Source organism: Channa argus, chromosome 20 (assembly GCF_033026475.1).
Source record: "Channa argus isolate prfri chromosome 20, Channa argus male v1.0, whole genome shotgun sequence".
Taxonomy (NCBI): domain Eukaryota; kingdom Metazoa; phylum Chordata; class Actinopteri; order Anabantiformes; family Channidae; genus Channa; species Channa argus.
This window is the reverse complement of record NC_090216.1, coordinates 10,199,188-10,216,996: the sequence shown is the minus strand read 5'-3', so window position 1 is coordinate 10,216,996 and position 17,809 is coordinate 10,199,188. Positions and strand designations below refer to the sequence as shown.

Sequence of the window (17,809 nt, the reverse complement as noted above, 5' to 3'; positions counted from 1 at the left end):
CATGTTCTGCTTCAACAAACCACATTATGGGAAAGGTCGGGTTTCCATTTGTTCCCCTCACACTGTTGTTGGGATAAGAGTAAGTCAGACAACTGTAACACGTGGATGGATGGATGGATGGATGGATGGGTGGCTGTGATTAGAAAGGTAGAAATGCAAAACAAGTGTAAAGGACAGCAGAGAGCTGCCAGGTTAAAAGAAACCTAGGGAGGTGAAGTGAGGAGATGAACGAACGAGGAGGAGAGTCAAGGAACTCTTATAGTTTGAGTCCTAATCAGATTTATAAGATATGACAACCTCAGAGCCTTAGAGCCAGCATAACTGCTTTCTGTCTGTTTTTCTCTCCCTGCCTCCCCCTCACACTAAGATGCCGGTCATTTATGCCAAGCAGTAGTGGGCCTGGTGGCTCAGCGGTAGAGCCTTGGGTTGCGATGCAGAAGGCCACGGGTTCGAATTCCATCTCACCAGGTGTGGCCCCGCCCATCCACCAAGGGCCACCTTAGTACAAGTCCTGAGCCTGGATAAAAATGTGAGGGTTGCTGAAGGAAGGGCATCCGGCGTAAAAACTGATGCCAAATCAACATGCAGAACGCTTTCCGCTGTGGTGACCCCTGAAGGAACAAGCTGAAAGCTGGTGATCTTCTTTAGTTTGCTTTCAGGCCATGTTCACAGATACACTTCAAAAACGTTGGTGCTTCTGCTACTCATACATTTAAAGCAGTAAGGAAAAATAGAGTATCGAACAGCTCTTAGGGGTGAACAAAGTCAAAAACAACAACTTAGCTCCTTTTAACATGCACTACAGTTTTGCAGTACTGCAGTGCAGTGCCCGGTATCTTTAGCTCTGCTGCGTCACAAATATTGGTGTGTACTCCTGCGTAACTGCATGGTTGACAAAAGGCCTCACCTGACCACCAGACGCCCTTAGGATTCCCGCCATTGATCTCCTCCCTGCACTTAGGATCAGCCACCTGCTTGCACAGCTGCTGCTCATTTGCTCATTAGTTCCCCACACACGCTTGCCAGGTGGTGGTGTCGTAGTGTCTGAGTCATTCATGTCTCCTTAATACCTGTTGCTGACTTCGTGCCTGCTGATTTTGTAGCGTTTGCATGTCTTAAGGTGTACCTTACAGTAAGCCTTGAAATCCGGGCAGGCTATGTTAAAATGAATTTAACATTACCTCCACAGCATGTGGTTTCTGTTTTAGGAGTTCACATGTTGGAGTTGTATCAATAATTTCATTCAGTTTCATCAGGCTCTCGTTGACTTGTCTAGTTTTATTAAACCGAATGTTGATAATTGTGGGTAACTAATCTTCCACAGTTTGTTTACTCACTCTAGTAACCCCAGCTATTCCCAATGCAGCACATCAAATTTGAATATTTGCTTTTTATTTGTCTATGCTGCTGAACTCGATCTGTTTGTATTGAAGTTTATACAATATAACAAAAATGTTTTTAACAGTGTGTGGTGGACATTCATAATTATTGTTGGATTTTCTGATGGACTAGTCAAAATGTCAAAGCTATTTATGGCTTCCACAACTGCAGATGCAATAAGAAGCCTGAGAGAATAAAAAGGTTTGATAAAAGAAAGTTTCATTAATGCCTGTAGAGAATTTTATGATTGAAGTACCGTGTCTGCAGTATATACTGAATAGTCAAAAGCTCTGTTTTAAAGCTAGACACAATTCAAACTAAAGTACTGTGCTTTTAGTAGTTTTTGTGAAAAGCAGAAGTGTATGTATTGGACAAGTGTTGAGCCCTTCAGCAGGCAAGAGAGATGCTGGTTCTTTAGCATTCAGAAGTCTCATTCTGAAGAAAAAAGGACAATCTTCATTGAGAGCATGATCAGGGCACTCAAAGACCAAATTAACTTTTTTGGTGGCAGGATTATAGTGACTGTACTGAAGCTACATAATCTTTTTGCTGTCCAGCACTGTCAATGGTTTTCTCTTGGTTCAACTTTTTGACCTAGGCTTTACTTTTTATACTTCCACATTCTTGTCACTACTTTTTAATACCACATAGGAAGAAATTATTTTCATTGTAGTATTAGTTTCTCAGTGACCTGTCTTTTTCTACCCAGTGTCGACTTTGCTGAATTTACATCATTCTCTGCTCCACATTAACCATCATCTTCTGGCAGATTCATCTCCCCTTCTGCTTATTTGCACCTACTTTTACTGCACATCATTACTTTTCATAACGTCTTCTGTGCCTGTGTCTCGCTCCTCTTCCTCTCTCAGTGACAGGCAACAGGAGATACAACTCTAGTAGTTTGCAGATTTTAAGTGCTGCATGACAGGTGCAGTGGTAAAGCATCTAATGTTTCTCCCATTGGGAGTATTCATATTTTACACTTGAGCTCAATGTATAAGTTAACACAATTGTCTGGCCATACTCACATATAGACTGCACTCTTGCAGACTAAGTATGTGTATTTGTCATGTGTATATACACAGTAGATATACATTTATATGGACAAACAGCTACAGATATACATTTACTGACAGCTTTATTAGGTACACCCCTACAATCTAATGCAATCCAATACAACAGCTCTGCTATGAAGTCCACTATTGCAAGGTTATACAGTAATTCATCAGTCATGTTTAAACTGTCAGAAACGTTATGTTACAATGTGTTTATTCTTGAGGTCATAGAGTGTAGTGGAGTCATTGTGGAGAGCATTACATTAAATGGTGGATCTAATCTTTTGCCCCCCTCATTCAATTAATTGGGTGGGCAAAACAGAATCACCTCTCAATTCATTCAACACCAGTACAACTCTGTACCTGGGTGTTAACCCAGGTACACCCAAAAAATAGCTGCTTGTTATTTATTTATGATGTGGATTGATGCTGGCAACTTTTGTTAAAATATTTTTGCTTGTTTGATTAGTTCTAGTTCCTTTTTAACTAGTAAAATACAGTACAGTTTTTAGGCCTTTGGTGTAAACTCTTTTTCCCAGCCTAAACTAATTCATGCTAGCCTTTTGTTATATTTGTAGGTAATGGTTGTACTGCTTAAAATCAGTGCTCTTCTTGGTTTTGCCTCCAGGATAAAGTGAATCCTCTCAATGTTACTCCACCCATACAAGCTGTGGACCAGGACAGAAATGTACAGCCTCCCTCTGACAGGCCTGGGATTCTGTACTCCATCCTCATTGGTAGGTTGAACATTTTTTTTTATGATTGTTGATGACTCTGGACCACAAAAAAAAGTTATTCTTATGAACACAGTGAAAATCAAATTATGATGTTGAGCCAAAGCAGAACCACTGGTCACAGCTGCTAGATTAACTCAACAGAGTAATATGTTAAGTAGTTATCAACAAGGTGTTCATAAGGATGCTTACATTAGAAATACTGAATTGTCTGCTCATTAAGTATGTTAATTTGCAAGTAATTACTTACAGGAACAGTAGCACCACTGCTACAAGATATCTGTTATTGTTAAAATAATTTACTTTTTCAGATGGAGATGTGCATACCAAAAAAGTTAAATGGCATAACTTGACACAACCTTGATAACATTTCCCAAACTCCAACCTAATCATGATTATGATGATTATGATTAATTATGATACAGTGTCACAAAGGGAAAAACAATCTGTATTAACTCTGCAGTTTCTGCAAGATCTGTATTTTAATAATAACTAAACCAATAAAATGTCAGTTGATGGTCATTTGAGAAACACTTCGAGCCCTGTTTTCATTGGTGTGCAGCAACCAGACCAAGCAGTGCTCTGATGGCAGCTCAAACTATATCCTGACCTTGAAATTCTCTTTGTTCCTCTGTGTGGTATTTTGGTGCTGACACCCCTGCAGCCATTTGAAGGCAGCAGGATACTGTTGATATATTTGCAGACTTCTATTTGACAACTGCCATGCCAGAGCACAGTGCCATAATACGTGGTTGTCTGCTGCATTTAGCTTTATGAAATCACATGCAAATTATACCATACTGCCACAAAACTAACCAGTTCACAACTAAACTCACCAGACTAGTTTATATTCTTTGTATTGTTGTTTTACTAGGAGGTGTGAGGTTACAGTGGCTCATCAGTCTTGATTCCTTATTAGCTGTCTTTGTAGTAAAAATAGCATTTCATATTACACTTGCAGTTTACAATTTATGAAGTGAGGTCAAGTATTAATAAACTTGTAGATGTGGTTGTGAAGCCTACTTTGTGTTTTATTCCTTTAAAATAATTTTACAAGTTGGATAAAAAACTCACAATTCCTGCCTGTGGCTGCAGGTTTGTGGTGCGACGCATTCATCTTGTGTATTCGTTCATTCCTGGATTCTAACAAGGACACGCACACATGGCTGAAAGGGTTTATTTCCTTCCAATGCATTATGAATTGTATGTTTTGGGTTGTTCTTCTGGAAAAGCCATGAGCTGTGACTAAAAGAGAGGTCTCTGACACTGGGCAGTTTGTCTAGCACCTGAATGTCTTGATAATCTTCTGATTTCACATTGCACTCTGTAAACATTCAAGTTCACCTTTGTCAGATGCAGCAAAGCCACTCCAGAAGATAACTGAGCCTCATTCGTGTTTTGCAGTGGGGATTTTAATTTCTTTGCAAGCTGAATTTTTTTGTGAACATAGAGCTTCTGTGACTTATCTAACAGCTTTCATTTGGTTTCATCTATCCAAGGCTTATTTTCCCGGAAGCATTGTAGTTTGTCAGTGTGCATTTTAACATTTTACATTTTAACTCCATTCAGTATTTATTTTTATTTTTTTGTTAAGTTTCTTTTTCAATAGTTAGGTTCTTCTGTGTTCTTCCATGGAATCCACTTTCATTTAGAAAGTGACACATGGAGTAACTGGATGCGGTTCGGTCATGATATTTCAAGTGGGCCTGTATCTGTTTTTAATTGTTTTTGGTTCTTTTTTCCACCATTTAACCTAGCCTGCTGTTCAGTATGGGGTTAGTTTTCTTCTCTACAGGTCAAACACTACAGTGGTCTGGGAAAAAACAGTGTGCTTGTAGTCCTTACTTTGACTGTGCTTGGCAGGTAATTTCTTTTGTTGGCGATATGTGTGGTGCACAATGTGATGCCAAACAGCACAGGACCTTTCTCCATGTTAAAATTTGCACAACAAGCTGAAGCTAGTTGTTGCACTAAATCAAGACAATAGTTATGAAATTGACTTTTTTTTTATTTAAACATTTTATTTATTTTTTTTATTTTTTTGTCCTTTAGGTTATCTTGTGAGTTCAGGATCGCCACAGCAGATCATTTGTTCGCATATGTATTTGGCACAGTTTTTATAAAGGATGCCCTTCTCGACACAACCCTCCCCAATATCTACAGGTCTTGGGACCGGCGCTGCCAGGCCCTAAGTTATGAAAGTGAATACAGTCCATTTATTAATCACTGCTTTGAACAGGCACCACATTTTTTAAGCAAGGATTAAGTTCTTTTTCACAATTTCTACTTTATTGCATGGCTTTTTATACTATGGCTGGCAGCACAACACCACTAGGCTAACACTTCTAGTCCCGTCATTAAGAAGAAAATAGACCTCTCATGAAAAGAGAGAATTGCAGTGTCTAGGAATGCACCATCTCTCAGTAGAAGCCAATCAAATCAGCCATAAAGTTGCAAAATGCACACAGTCACATACACACTTGAGAAATGTGTGTCTGTGTTGCAGCTTCTCTCACAAGAACTTGATTTCCCCACTGAGCAATGCAACATTCCAAAGAAAAGTGTGTTTGTGTGTGTGTGTGTGTGTGTGTGTGTGTATATATATATATATATATATATATATATATATATATATATATATATATATATATATATATATATATGAGAAAATGTGCGTGCGTGTTCTCCACCTGTGGAGAAATGAGAAAACTGGGAGCATTAACCATGTCTATTTCTTTTATGCTCCCACTAGACACCCACCAGACAAACATATATTGATTCTTAAACCAATTACTGATGTCTTCCATGCACACGTTCCATTTCTGTGTATTTTGTGTTTGCTCTCTTCTTACTGTTTGTGTCTTCTGTCTCTTCTGTCTGTTTGTGTTGCTGTTCTTTTTCAGGGAAACCAGAGTCCTATGCAGAATATTTTAGCTTAAACAGAACCACAGCGGAGCTCCTGCTACTAAAGCCCATCGACAGAGAACTGTATTACAGATTTGATCTGGTTATCAAGGTGAGAAACACAGGAGCTGCAAATGGGAGAGGAATAACTTGACTTTTTTCTCACAACCTTTTCCTTATGGAAATACTAAAGCAGCCTGTAACCTCACAGTGCAGCGCTTTACTTGACTGACTTAACCCCCCAAATATCCATCAAGCTGATGTAACAAATCTATAAGCTTGAATAAAGACTAAATGCTCTTGCTCAGTTAAAGTAATGTGGTGTTTCCTTGTTTCTTTCAATTAAAATGACCCTACCCTGAACATTAAAGGTAAAGGTACATTATGTAGGATTTAGAGGGATCTGTTTGCAGAAACAGGGGACTTGGAGGATATTATTTATATTTATTATGTTTTACATCTATATAGATATATATAGATATATATATATATCTATATAGATATTATTTATAATTATTATGTTTTACATCTATAAACAAGAATCATTGAATTTTCTTCAGCTTAGAATGACTCTTCTATTTCTACCTAGCGAGCAAGTCCCCTTTCACGGAAGTTAGTGTGTTGTGCCACCGTGTTTGTACAGTAGCCCAGAATGGACAAACTGAGCTCTAAGATGCAATGTCATGTTTTCATGTTGCTTGCTTTACATAGTGACAACAACAACAAAAAAAAAGTATAAATAAAAACAAGTAAACCTTTGGCGGAGTTTAACTCTACTCTAAAAGATCCTCTTTTCTTGCCGGAGCTACTGTAACTGCCCCCAGATCTTGGAGGGTTAAATAAATTCTGTTATTAAAAATTTGTGCTAGTGTGATGTGCTTTCAGATCAGTCCCATTAGCGGCAGCATCCACTCACTAACAGGGTGGTCCAGTAAAAGATTTCTGCAAAAGATAATTGTGTGTATTTTCACTCATTGCACCTCTCTTCTCAGTTGTATATAAGAGGCTTTGGGACATCCCTTAATTTGGAGGATCAGAACAACTTCTGGGGCAAGGGCAGTTTGAGGACAGAGGAATGAACTTATGGAAGACTTGAACCTTTTTAATCTTGCAAAGAAATGTTAACACTGTCCCGCAATCAGACTAAACTGAATGAAATGGCTTTTTTATTTTTTTATTATTATTTTTTTTTTGTATTAGCATGAAAAACACCCAGGTAATTTTAGCAATAAAACACTAACCTCATTACTTGCTCCTTAATGTGTTCATACACAACTACATGGCACCTGACAAAAACCATAGGCTGTCTCAAACTTGAGGGTTGGGGGTGAGTGGTATTCAAAGGGTTGCGATTTGCAACCTCATCGCAAGATTAAACTAAATCTTATAGACTCCAACTTTGAATGACAGTAAGTTTAAAATGTTAAAATTACTGTACTTTGTCTCACTTAGGGCAGTAATAGGATTACAACATCAAACATACATCAGGTTGTGGTCTACTAAAATTGAAAATTAAAAACTTCGTCTATAAAGGATGTTCTGATATGGTAAATGTGTGTGTGGATCTGTGTATATATGAGTGTAAAAGAATGTTTAAACCCAGGAAATTGTATTAATGCAGTGTTACAGCGTTGGTTATACTTTTGGGATGGTAATGTTGTTGGATCCCACATAAACTAATGGGTTGAGGAGATGAGGACAAAGAGATCAAGATTACAATGACAGACTGAAATATGTAGCATACACAAAAGAAGGCACACAGGAAAACAATGGCACAAAAACTTGTAGGCAACAAACCTGTTGTATGGTTTTGTTTTGTAGCCTGGAAGACGTCAATAGATTTATTTAAATAGTTGAATTCTTTTTTTTAATCCCCATTCTGATGGGATTAACACTGCATATGAAGGCTGGGGATAAACTATTCACTGTGCTCCTTTGAATTGTAACTCATTGTTCAGCATGGCATTTTAACCATTGGGAAATCAAAAGATGTGTTCTGCAGTAGACAGGACAGCAGAAAAGAGAAAACCAAACTACTCCTCCTTCAGTAGAGACAAAGAGGGGCATACAGGGGCAACAATGCTGTGTGAGTCAGAAATCACATCTGAAGCTGACGTCACATCACTAAATTTTTTGAGGTCTTAATCTGCTGATGGGTTAAGGTTCTGACACATTGATATGTCAGTATTTTGGTGTTAGCATATTTCCATCAGATAAACATAATCATTTTTGACTTACTGTCAAAGACAAATTTCAAACTGAACTGTTCTTTTGAAATGTGGACGCACAAAATGTTTTTCAAGTACAGCAACCTTAGCAAACTACATTAAAAACACAATGACATTATTCTAGAAATGGTATTAATTATGAGAACCCTCAAGTTCATAGAGAACCTTTAGGTTATTGTCACTGTTATTATGATTGAAGAGTTTTTGGAATATGTACTACTGTACTGCCATTGACAAGGGCAGGTACGGTGATTTGAAAATCACCCCATGTTCCTTAGATATATAAATCAAATCTCAATGTCCCATTATTAGTACTTTGAGTTACAGACGAGAAACCCTATATTTGCACTTCCTCTTTTATACTACTGGATCTGTTGAAGGAAATTGTGTTTAAAAAATTTATAAAATGGACTTAGCAATAACGACTCAACCTCAGCAAAAATTACAGATAATGTAGCTCCATGTTTGCATTCAAGTAAGGACATAGGCTTGTTGCTTGTTATTAATCTCATAATGTAGAACGAATGAAAGAACCTCCGCAGCAGGACAAGTGACCAGTGCTGCTCTGAAGGGCAAGTGTCACAACCAAAGTGAACATTTGCTTTTCTTTTTCACCTTAAGGCAGAGCAGGACAATGGCCACCCCCTGCCAGCTTTTGCCAACCTCCAAATCGAAGTCCTGGATGAAAACAATCAGGCACCCTACTTCCTGGAGACCAGTTACCATGGCTACGTCAGTGAGGCATCGCCAGTGGGAACCACCATAGCGACCAACTCCAGCCTGTCTGCACCGCTGGCCATCATAGCTCTGGATAATGATGTGGAGGAGGTGAGGATGAAAGCCTGCAGAGTTGGCCCAGACTAAAGACATTAAGCTGATTAATACTCATGTTCTGATAAAAAACATAATGCTACTGTACAGTAAATACAAAGAACAATGCAGACATTTTCTCTGGCAACTTAAGGTTAACTAAATGTTCAAATTGTTTAAGGCTAAAACAAAAATATGCAAAAATTTGTTCCTCTGTGCAGATAAATACATGAATTTATGAAAACCTTTACATTTTATACAAGAGATTAGTCACTTTCTGTATATAATTTGTTGTATTTACTTCATTTATAGGTTAAACTCAATTCGATACCTGTAGGTATCCACCTGAATACATTTATTCCCTCAGTACCACCCTTTTGCTAACTTTTCTGAAGCTTTAAATGATTTATGTTCAAAAGGATGGTGTCTTTTTCATCAAAAACAACCATTGTAATGGTCATTGACCAGTTTTTATATCATTTCTGTAAACAGACATCCAAGGTGTATCAGATATTCTTAAACTATTAGAAAATCTTAAATTGGATTGTACATTACTTTAAACTGCCATCAGACTACTGTAATCTATAAATATTTATTCTTTTTAAATTGTACCCAATTTCCTCAGATTGGATGTGTGAAATAAAGTGATATTGTGTGTCTCATCAGGAACTAGCATAGCAAAGTCCTGTTGACTTCCATTTACTTATTTTTAGTTAAATTATTTTAAGACATTTTATTGTTACTATTTATTTATTTTACTTATTATGTGTACTCAATAATGGTAGCAGCTATAAAAACAATCTGAGGTCATTGTAAAGGATTCAGAAAAGGTGGGGCCCACCTATGTTTGGTAAAGAAGCACTATGGAACTTTCTTGATCCACTATAATTTAAAATGTCGCAAACAAAATAAAATCATCTTCTGAAGGAATCTGCTGCTGCAGCACGGTGACAGAATCCCACCATACACAAAAGGATTGGTCTGTTGAAGTGTCCATTTCTATCATTTTTGTTCTGATCTTGCTCTGCTTTGTGCTGTGCTTGCACTGAGTGAAGTGCCCTCTCTAATTTTCCTCAGAATCTGGATAGTAAAACCATTTCCCTCTTAAATTGCCTCTCAGTGATAATGTAAGAATTTACAGTACTGCAACATTGTTATCGCTAGTGCATTTCCAAGAGCTTAGCTTGTTTAAGATGTAGCATAGGCATTTTGACAAAAACATGCTTTGGTTCATTGCTTTCTAAAATTTTCTCACAGCAGGGAATGGGCCTAGTGGGGATAATGTGTGTGTTTCCGTGTGTTCTTGAGACTATTTGTGTGTGTTTTTGACAATTTATATACATTGAGTTGTTGTAAATATTGCTAACCCTGTTTTTTTCCACCAGCATCAAGTAGCAACAATAATGATTAGTCCCAATTGCTTTTATGTGCCATCCATGACTTTTATTTATGTGTGTGCATATAACTGTGAGTGTGAGTGTGTTTGTGTGTGTGTGTGTTTATTTATGACTCAATATCCACACTAGCTACATCGACAAAATTATCAGCCTCCCCTGCCCTGCTGAGCCAGCCTTATCTGGAATGAGAGCTCCCTCTCACTCACACACACGCATGCACAAACACACACACACACACACACACACACACACGCATAACACGCAGCACACACACAAAGGAGGTGACTGTGTGGGTAATTTCAGGGGAGGACTTGGATGAGGATTGCCTCTCCATCACTGAGTAAACCACACACACACACACACACACACACACACACACACACACACACACACACACACAGTCCTCTTAGAAGAATTTCTAATGACAAAAAACCTTGCAGGAGGTGTTTTCATTCACTTCCTCCTGTCAAAGCACTTGTTTAATCTTAGCTGGTTTACATGTGGTGACATTTTTGTCTAAACTCACGTGTTTATGTTTTATTTTAACTTTAAAAAAAAGGAGTTTTCCTATATTCACCATACCTTTACCTGACTCCTTTCGTAAACCTCTAAACGCTGCTCTTTCTCCTCTACAGACTAAGGATCCTCACCTCAAATTCTCATTGGACAGCTATTCTAATGTTTTCTCTGTGACTGCTAATGGAATCACAAGATATCTCACCCTGGGTCAGCCTGTGGACAGAGAGACCGAAGAATCCTACACATTCACGGTACTGTAGAGCCTTAGCACATGTGTGCATCATTTACAATGTAAATATTTGTTATATATACATGACTGTGGGAGAGAGAGAGACTTGGGAAAAGACTGCCTAGTGAAAAGTAAATCAAAAGTTCTAAAGTTAAATCAGAAAACTTGACCAGAGGAGTGACAAGTAAAAAGGAAGAGACCAGAAGAAAGAAGATGTAAAGAAAAGAGAAGAGTTTTTAGCATCTAGTGTAGACATGTAGTCTCCCTCTAGTCCACTCCTTCCTTTTTCCTTCTTTCTTTTGTTGTTGTTCTCCCTCTCAATTTGTCATAGTCCCTCTCTTATTTTTGTATATTATTTCAGTGAAATCTAATTCAGCCAGTTCTATTTGTAGGACACAGTCAGGCAAAGTAATATAGAGAGCATCTTTGTCTTTCTGTGTGCTTCACCATATGACATTGTTACATACAGCAGTCTGTTATCTGCCAAGTTCAGCCTGGTCACACTGGTGGTGTGTTTGTGTGTGTGGGAGTGCAGCATATTGTACGAGCTGATGTGTCCTTGTGTGTGAACACAGCTGTTTCAACGTGTAAAATGGATAAAGCAGAAGGTCTGAGTATTGATTGAAGAGCAGATGTTTACAGTAATCATCATGAAAGCCTTCCTGAAGAAATTAAACTTTAGGAAGAGAGACTGAGCTCTGACACATGAGTATGAGTTTCATTTAAAGGAGTTAATCAGCTTCTTGGCAGATGAGCTTGTGGAGAGGATTGCTATCAGCGAAGCAGCTTTTGTTGATCTGCACTTTTGTATGCACTTTGGGCATACAAACAACCACAACAACGGGAGAGTGAATATACTGAAGGAATGGAGGTGAAAGCAACCACAAAATTTAAGTGAGACAGAAAACATGTGACTTGTTTTAATGTATATTAGGCAGCTATGCAGTCTCATATGCTTTGCCTGTTTTTGGGTGTTTGAGTTTCATGTCATCACTTGTTTGAAGAAACCAGAAATTTGCAAAAGAGAAAAATAAATGTTATATTTACTATATTTTATATATTTTTATATTTTAACGCATTTTTATATTGACAGAGAGCAAAGTTATAGTTATGATTTACATGGTGTGCTTAAAGGAACAATTGGCAATTTTGGCTAAACAAGTCTTGAAAGTTGGATCAAAAACATTTGGTTCTCCGTGTCATTACCAGATCTGTATAACCAAGAATGTGAAATGAAGCAATGCAATGGCATTGTTACCTCGTAGGTCGGTTAGCTTTCACAGAAACACTATTTGTTTGCCCTGGTTCACTTATCCATGGAAGTTAATTGGAAATGAAATATTACCCTATTGTGGTAGATCTGATCGGCATCGTCTGTTAGGACCCGCTTTGTTTGCGTAATTGTCCATTTTTAAGGACAGGACCTTATGAATACACAGTTTCTGGGCAAACTACTATAGTGGGGTGTAATTCTCACTTACTGTGTATACTTTTTAAATGTGGTCAGCTGAGTTTTTTTGAAATCTGTTACGTATCTCAATATTAATTTATACCAAAAGCAATTGTGAGCATCTGTGTGGATCAGCAGCTCTACCATAGGTTATTGTATTTTAGGTTTCTAAACTTTGTAAAATGGTAACATTGCTAATGTGGTAACTATGAATAATATAGATGTAGCAAAGAAATTGATGTACTGTATATTGCTTCAATGTGTAGAACTAATCGAGTTGGTGATCTGGTAGTGACACATCATGTGGTTGGAATATAATTATAATTAGACAGTGAAAAATACTGTAGAACAGTGTTTTTTAATGTGTGGGTCTCGGGCCTCTGGGGCATCCTGAGGATACTGCAGGTGAGCCTTTAACGTTTTTAAAGATTTATTAAATGTTTGCACTTAAAAAGTAACTAAAGTAACTTGGTTGTATAACTAATACAACCAAACCTTTGAATTTAAATGATTTGTTATTCTAATTTTACGTGACCTGTTTGTCATATAATACAGTATGTGGATGGATTATTAATCAGAACTGCATTGCCATAGGCCTACTAGTACTAGGTAATGTACACTGCACATCATAGACCTTAAAATTAAATGGTCACTGGCGTTTGTTTGTTCTTTTATGTGTTGTCTAGACTTTATATTTATTTAAATGTGGATAGCAAGACCTTTCCAAACTACTCTGTAGAACAAATAAGCATGGTGGAGAATTTTGGGGCAGATTAGTTTTAAGAGTTTGTGTTGCACCCACAAACAATATATACACCTCAAATACATTCCTAAGAAAGATCAAGATTAAAAGACAACAGTGCAATTCTATTTCCAAAGAAATAAGGAAACAATCAGATATTATCTAAGTGTTAGGGGCATATTGGGAGCATTGGCCACCCACCTCAAGATTCTAAAAAGCTATATTTTTGTAGCTTGGCAGAGTGTGGCCTTTTCTGCAAGAATTCTTTCTTTGGTCTGGCAAGAAAAATAATTTACTGCATTGTTTTTTTTTTTTTCTCTGTCTCTTCAGCTTTTAGCATCAGACGGCGTTCAGCAGAGCACTCCAGTCACTGTGACGATAACTGTGCTTGATTCTAATGACAACACTCCGACTTTTTCCAACGTTTCTTATAATGTCAACCTCTTTACTGATATGTTGCCTGGAGAAACTGTGATACAGGTACACGCTGTTAGTCTACTTATTAACAATCACCAATACAGCTATTAATGTATCAGCAATAATATTGTTAAACAAGTGCAAAGACAGTAACAAATACAGCAAATACAGTAACTTGAATTATATTTGAGTCAGACATGTAATAATAAGTGTCTGAGATTTGTGGTACTTTTTTTTGATTATCTCTCAGTTGTCAGCAGTTGATTCTGATGCAGGCTCAAATGGTCAGGTCACCTACCGGATTTTAGCTGGTGCCCAAGGAAATTTTCTCATTGGAAACAGGTAATTCTGATACTGGCATTGGAAAACGGTATATGTTATATATGTGTATTACCTGATGGGCTTTATTATTTATCTGTCACTTCTGCAGATGCTTCATAATGTTTTTTCTTTTGCTCACATTGTTAGTACTATACATGTATAACATTGACATTTATTGTTTTTTTATCATTATATTCAAATTGACTTTCATCATTGTTAAGCTCACAGTGATTTTCTGTAGGATTCAGAAGCTCTGCTAGAACACAGAGGAACTGCTGGATACTCAGTGCTGTGCCTGAGCTAATCCTAATATACACTGACAGGACTGATGCTGTTGCTTTGCTAACATATTGCTTTCTCTATACAGGTTGTGTAGACTTTGTGTAAAGCTGATTAATCTTATTTGTTCAACACTGAAACTAAAGTGTAAAAAAACAAAAGTAGTGTTTTTATGGATGGGTTTATTGGACTATTACAGTACATGGTCTAGTGAACTCTCTTATTGTCTTGTCATCTTGTTGTGACCTTAAAGCTGCCATACAGCTGCAACTCCTTGCTGCAGTTTTTATTTACTATGCATGAGACCAGAATTTTAAAAGACAAAAAGATGCCTCACAGTAGGTGAGATTTAAATTTGTGTGGTAGGATTGGATGTATTTTTCTTTGTATTAGTTTTATAATTCAAATATCAAGGGTAACTTGTGTTGAATTTGTTTACATTTACAATTTCTACATTATTAAAACTATGATGATAAGTAATAGCTATAGACAAATGAGGCCATTGATGGCCAATATTCAGAAACCAAAGTACTGACACATTGTAAAAATGCACTATGGAGTCATTCTTTTGGTTTAGTATATTTTACGTGTATGTAATCATGTACTGTAATATTGCATGAATTGTTTTCGCAGCACTGGGACTATTACTGTGGCTCCAGGTATTGAGCTTACGGTGGGCCGAAGTTATGCTTTGACTGTAGAAGCCATGGACAATGGTGCTGTGCCTCATAGAAGGTAAGGATTTTTTAAGTTTTTAAGTTAGTGTGCTTTAGGCACATAGTGACTGTTTGACACTGAGTGCTGCAACACAAACACAAAACTTGAAGGGTCCTAAAGAATCATTAGATTTCCAGAGTTTTCAGTTATTGTCAGACACTCTATAGGACACACTTTTGCTCCCTGTTCGTTTCTCATTCCCTGCCATTGCTTCTATTGTCATTTTCACCTATTTCAGATGAGGCATTTTTATTTTTAGAAATATACAGTGCTATCTTGAATTTAGTTTTGTATTGGAAAATGGCAGGATTCAAAAAGTGGAAAATTAGTGTTTGTGTGTGTGAGTGTGTGTGTGTTTGTGTAAAGGAAAGAAGAAGGAAAAAAGTAAAGCAGAATGAAGGGTAATAAAAGGATGCCTCACTTCTAGTTACTCTCTTCTTGAGAAATGGAAAGAAAATTATACTGTCTGCATGTCAGAGAGAAAACAGTTAGAGCAAATGCAAGGCCCGATGGCCTCCAGAATAAATACCATAGATGGTAAAAGAAGTAAAATGTAATGCACTCTGAACCTGTCGCACTCTAAAAGATAAGGACTGACTTGATAGGGTAACATTTTTTAGATTGTTGTTCTCCCCTGCCCTGTGTTTCCTGCCCTCCATTTCTCCTTCATGGATAAAATCAATGAGGAGTCACAAGTTTGACCAATTCGCAAACTCTAGCTTACTTTCCAACTCAGGTTATTTTATATGAAAAGGCAGCTGTGACTAATATTATATAAACTCTTTGTGCATTGATTTGTAGCTAAAATCTGGTGGTGAGCTGTTGAACCGAACATTTTTTAGTTTTATCAATTGCTGTGCGCCATCAGAGAACAGAAGCTAATCGAGCTACATTGCACTAAAAACGGATGTGGCAAGCTGCAATGAGAGTTGGATTCCTCAAGTACTGCTTTTAATACACATTGTCCCTTATTTAATTTTATTTAAAGCAAACTTGGGTGTAGTTCTTTGTGCTTTGCATTATGGATATTTTAACAAAAGGATAAATTAACACTGCAGTCTCTTTGCAGAAGGGACAGACAAACTAAATCCTTGCTCTTCTAACAGGAACCCACAGAAGTAAAATGTTTAGTTACTGTATACAAAGGAGCATTTAAAAAGGTTTTTTCTTTTTAATGTAGAAAGTTATATGACTGTGTTAGAACTACTGTACATTTTGAAGACTTTTGTGTCGCTTAACTCCAGACTCAGAAATAAACATTTCTGTGCTATTAAAGAATATTACCAGCTAAAGATATGTCCAACCTCTACAGACTCCAGTGTTTCCCAAACAAAGTCTTTACTTTGGCGGTCCACACATTTTTTTTAACTATCTGAGGGAAAAACACGAGTCAAACAACTTCAGATCAGTGCAGCTTCCTGTCGCTTTTTCAGATTAATGTGCAGCAGTTCAGATTCAAATTGATAACAGGTCAAATGACACATGCTGTTGTTGGTGTGTGTATTCTGGTGCTTCAAATAGGGTTCTGTACAGTGATCTCTGAATCTGAAGATTCTTTCAGGATTTCATGGACATTTTTGTAGCCTAAAATATCTGATTTTGCAATAGCTTTTCTAAACATGGGATACATGTAGCAATGTAGATCGTCTAATATAAATAGACCTACAGTACAGGTTATTTATTTATTAGGGCTTTCAAAATAATGCCTTAATTTAAAAAAAATTAAAGGCCAAAATCTCCAAACTGCCTGACCCCCATTAAGGTTTTATAAGCCATCACACATCTGATCGCAGGTCCCAAGCCTGGTAAAAAATTAAGGAGGGTTGTGTCAGGATGGGTATCCTTCTATAAAAAATCAGTGTGCAGACATGTTCCCCAGGGGCGAAGACAAGTTCACGAGAACTTGAAAAACATTTTTCTTTTTTTTTTTTTCTTTTTTGGAAACATTTTAAACAGAATCCCAACTACTCTGGAAAGTGGCTTTGTGCTACTTTGTACATCCCTCTAAGCAACAAAACAAGGGTTGCCTACAGCGAGGGGGTGAATAAGTAGGAGGACCTCTGGGTGTGGTATCTGTAATTTCAGGCCTTATAGGTGCTGGTCAGGAGGAAGCATGGACGTCTCTGGGATGATAACCATAAATTAGCCAGATGGGGTCTCCCGTCACAGTCTATTTACCCCTTTAAAGTGAGGCTGTGTAATCTGCCATTCAATAATATCTTGTTGGCCACAAGCCACAACATACATTTATATACACCTCGAGAGCTGTGCTGCTGCCTCTATCACTTTATTTCAGCTTTTACTTCTTTTATCATATTGACGTCGACTGGCCAACAAAACCCCTCCTTTCTGAAAAAAGACATGATCTGCTTCGCACACTGGTGGTGGTTTTCCTTGTCATGGTTGTCATCCTTTGTCAGTATAGGGTTCAGACATAACTTGCAAATCACACACATTTAATTTGCATCAGATTTGCTGCTGGACTGTTTCAAATGACCAAGGAAGCTCTTTTTTCCCTTAGAATATACCTGTGTTACACTGCATGTGCAAATTAGTAATTTTGCAACTATATCAACGTCTAGATATGATTGATTGTTATCATAAAAAGTAAATACTGTGATAAATTG

The 17,809-nt window shown here is 37.4% G+C and overlaps 1 protein-coding gene across 1 annotated transcript in view; it reads left to right on the top strand.

The window, feature by feature from the left end:
• The window catches only part of LOC137105966 (protocadherin-15-like), a 157,045-nt gene that overhangs the window by 54,697 nt on the left and 84,539 nt on the right, over positions 1-17,809 (top strand). The window contains exons 10-16 of the mRNA XM_067488842.1: positions 3,064-3,172; positions 6,073-6,185; positions 8,923-9,129; positions 11,144-11,278; positions 13,779-13,928; positions 14,116-14,207; positions 15,099-15,200. Of these exons, the coding sequence (XP_067344943.1) occupies positions 3,064-3,172; positions 6,073-6,185; positions 8,923-9,129; positions 11,144-11,278; positions 13,779-13,928; positions 14,116-14,207; positions 15,099-15,200 (908 nt within the window). The remainder of the gene's footprint in view (positions 1-3,063; positions 3,173-6,072; positions 6,186-8,922; positions 9,130-11,143; positions 11,279-13,778; positions 13,929-14,115; positions 14,208-15,098; positions 15,201-17,809) is intronic.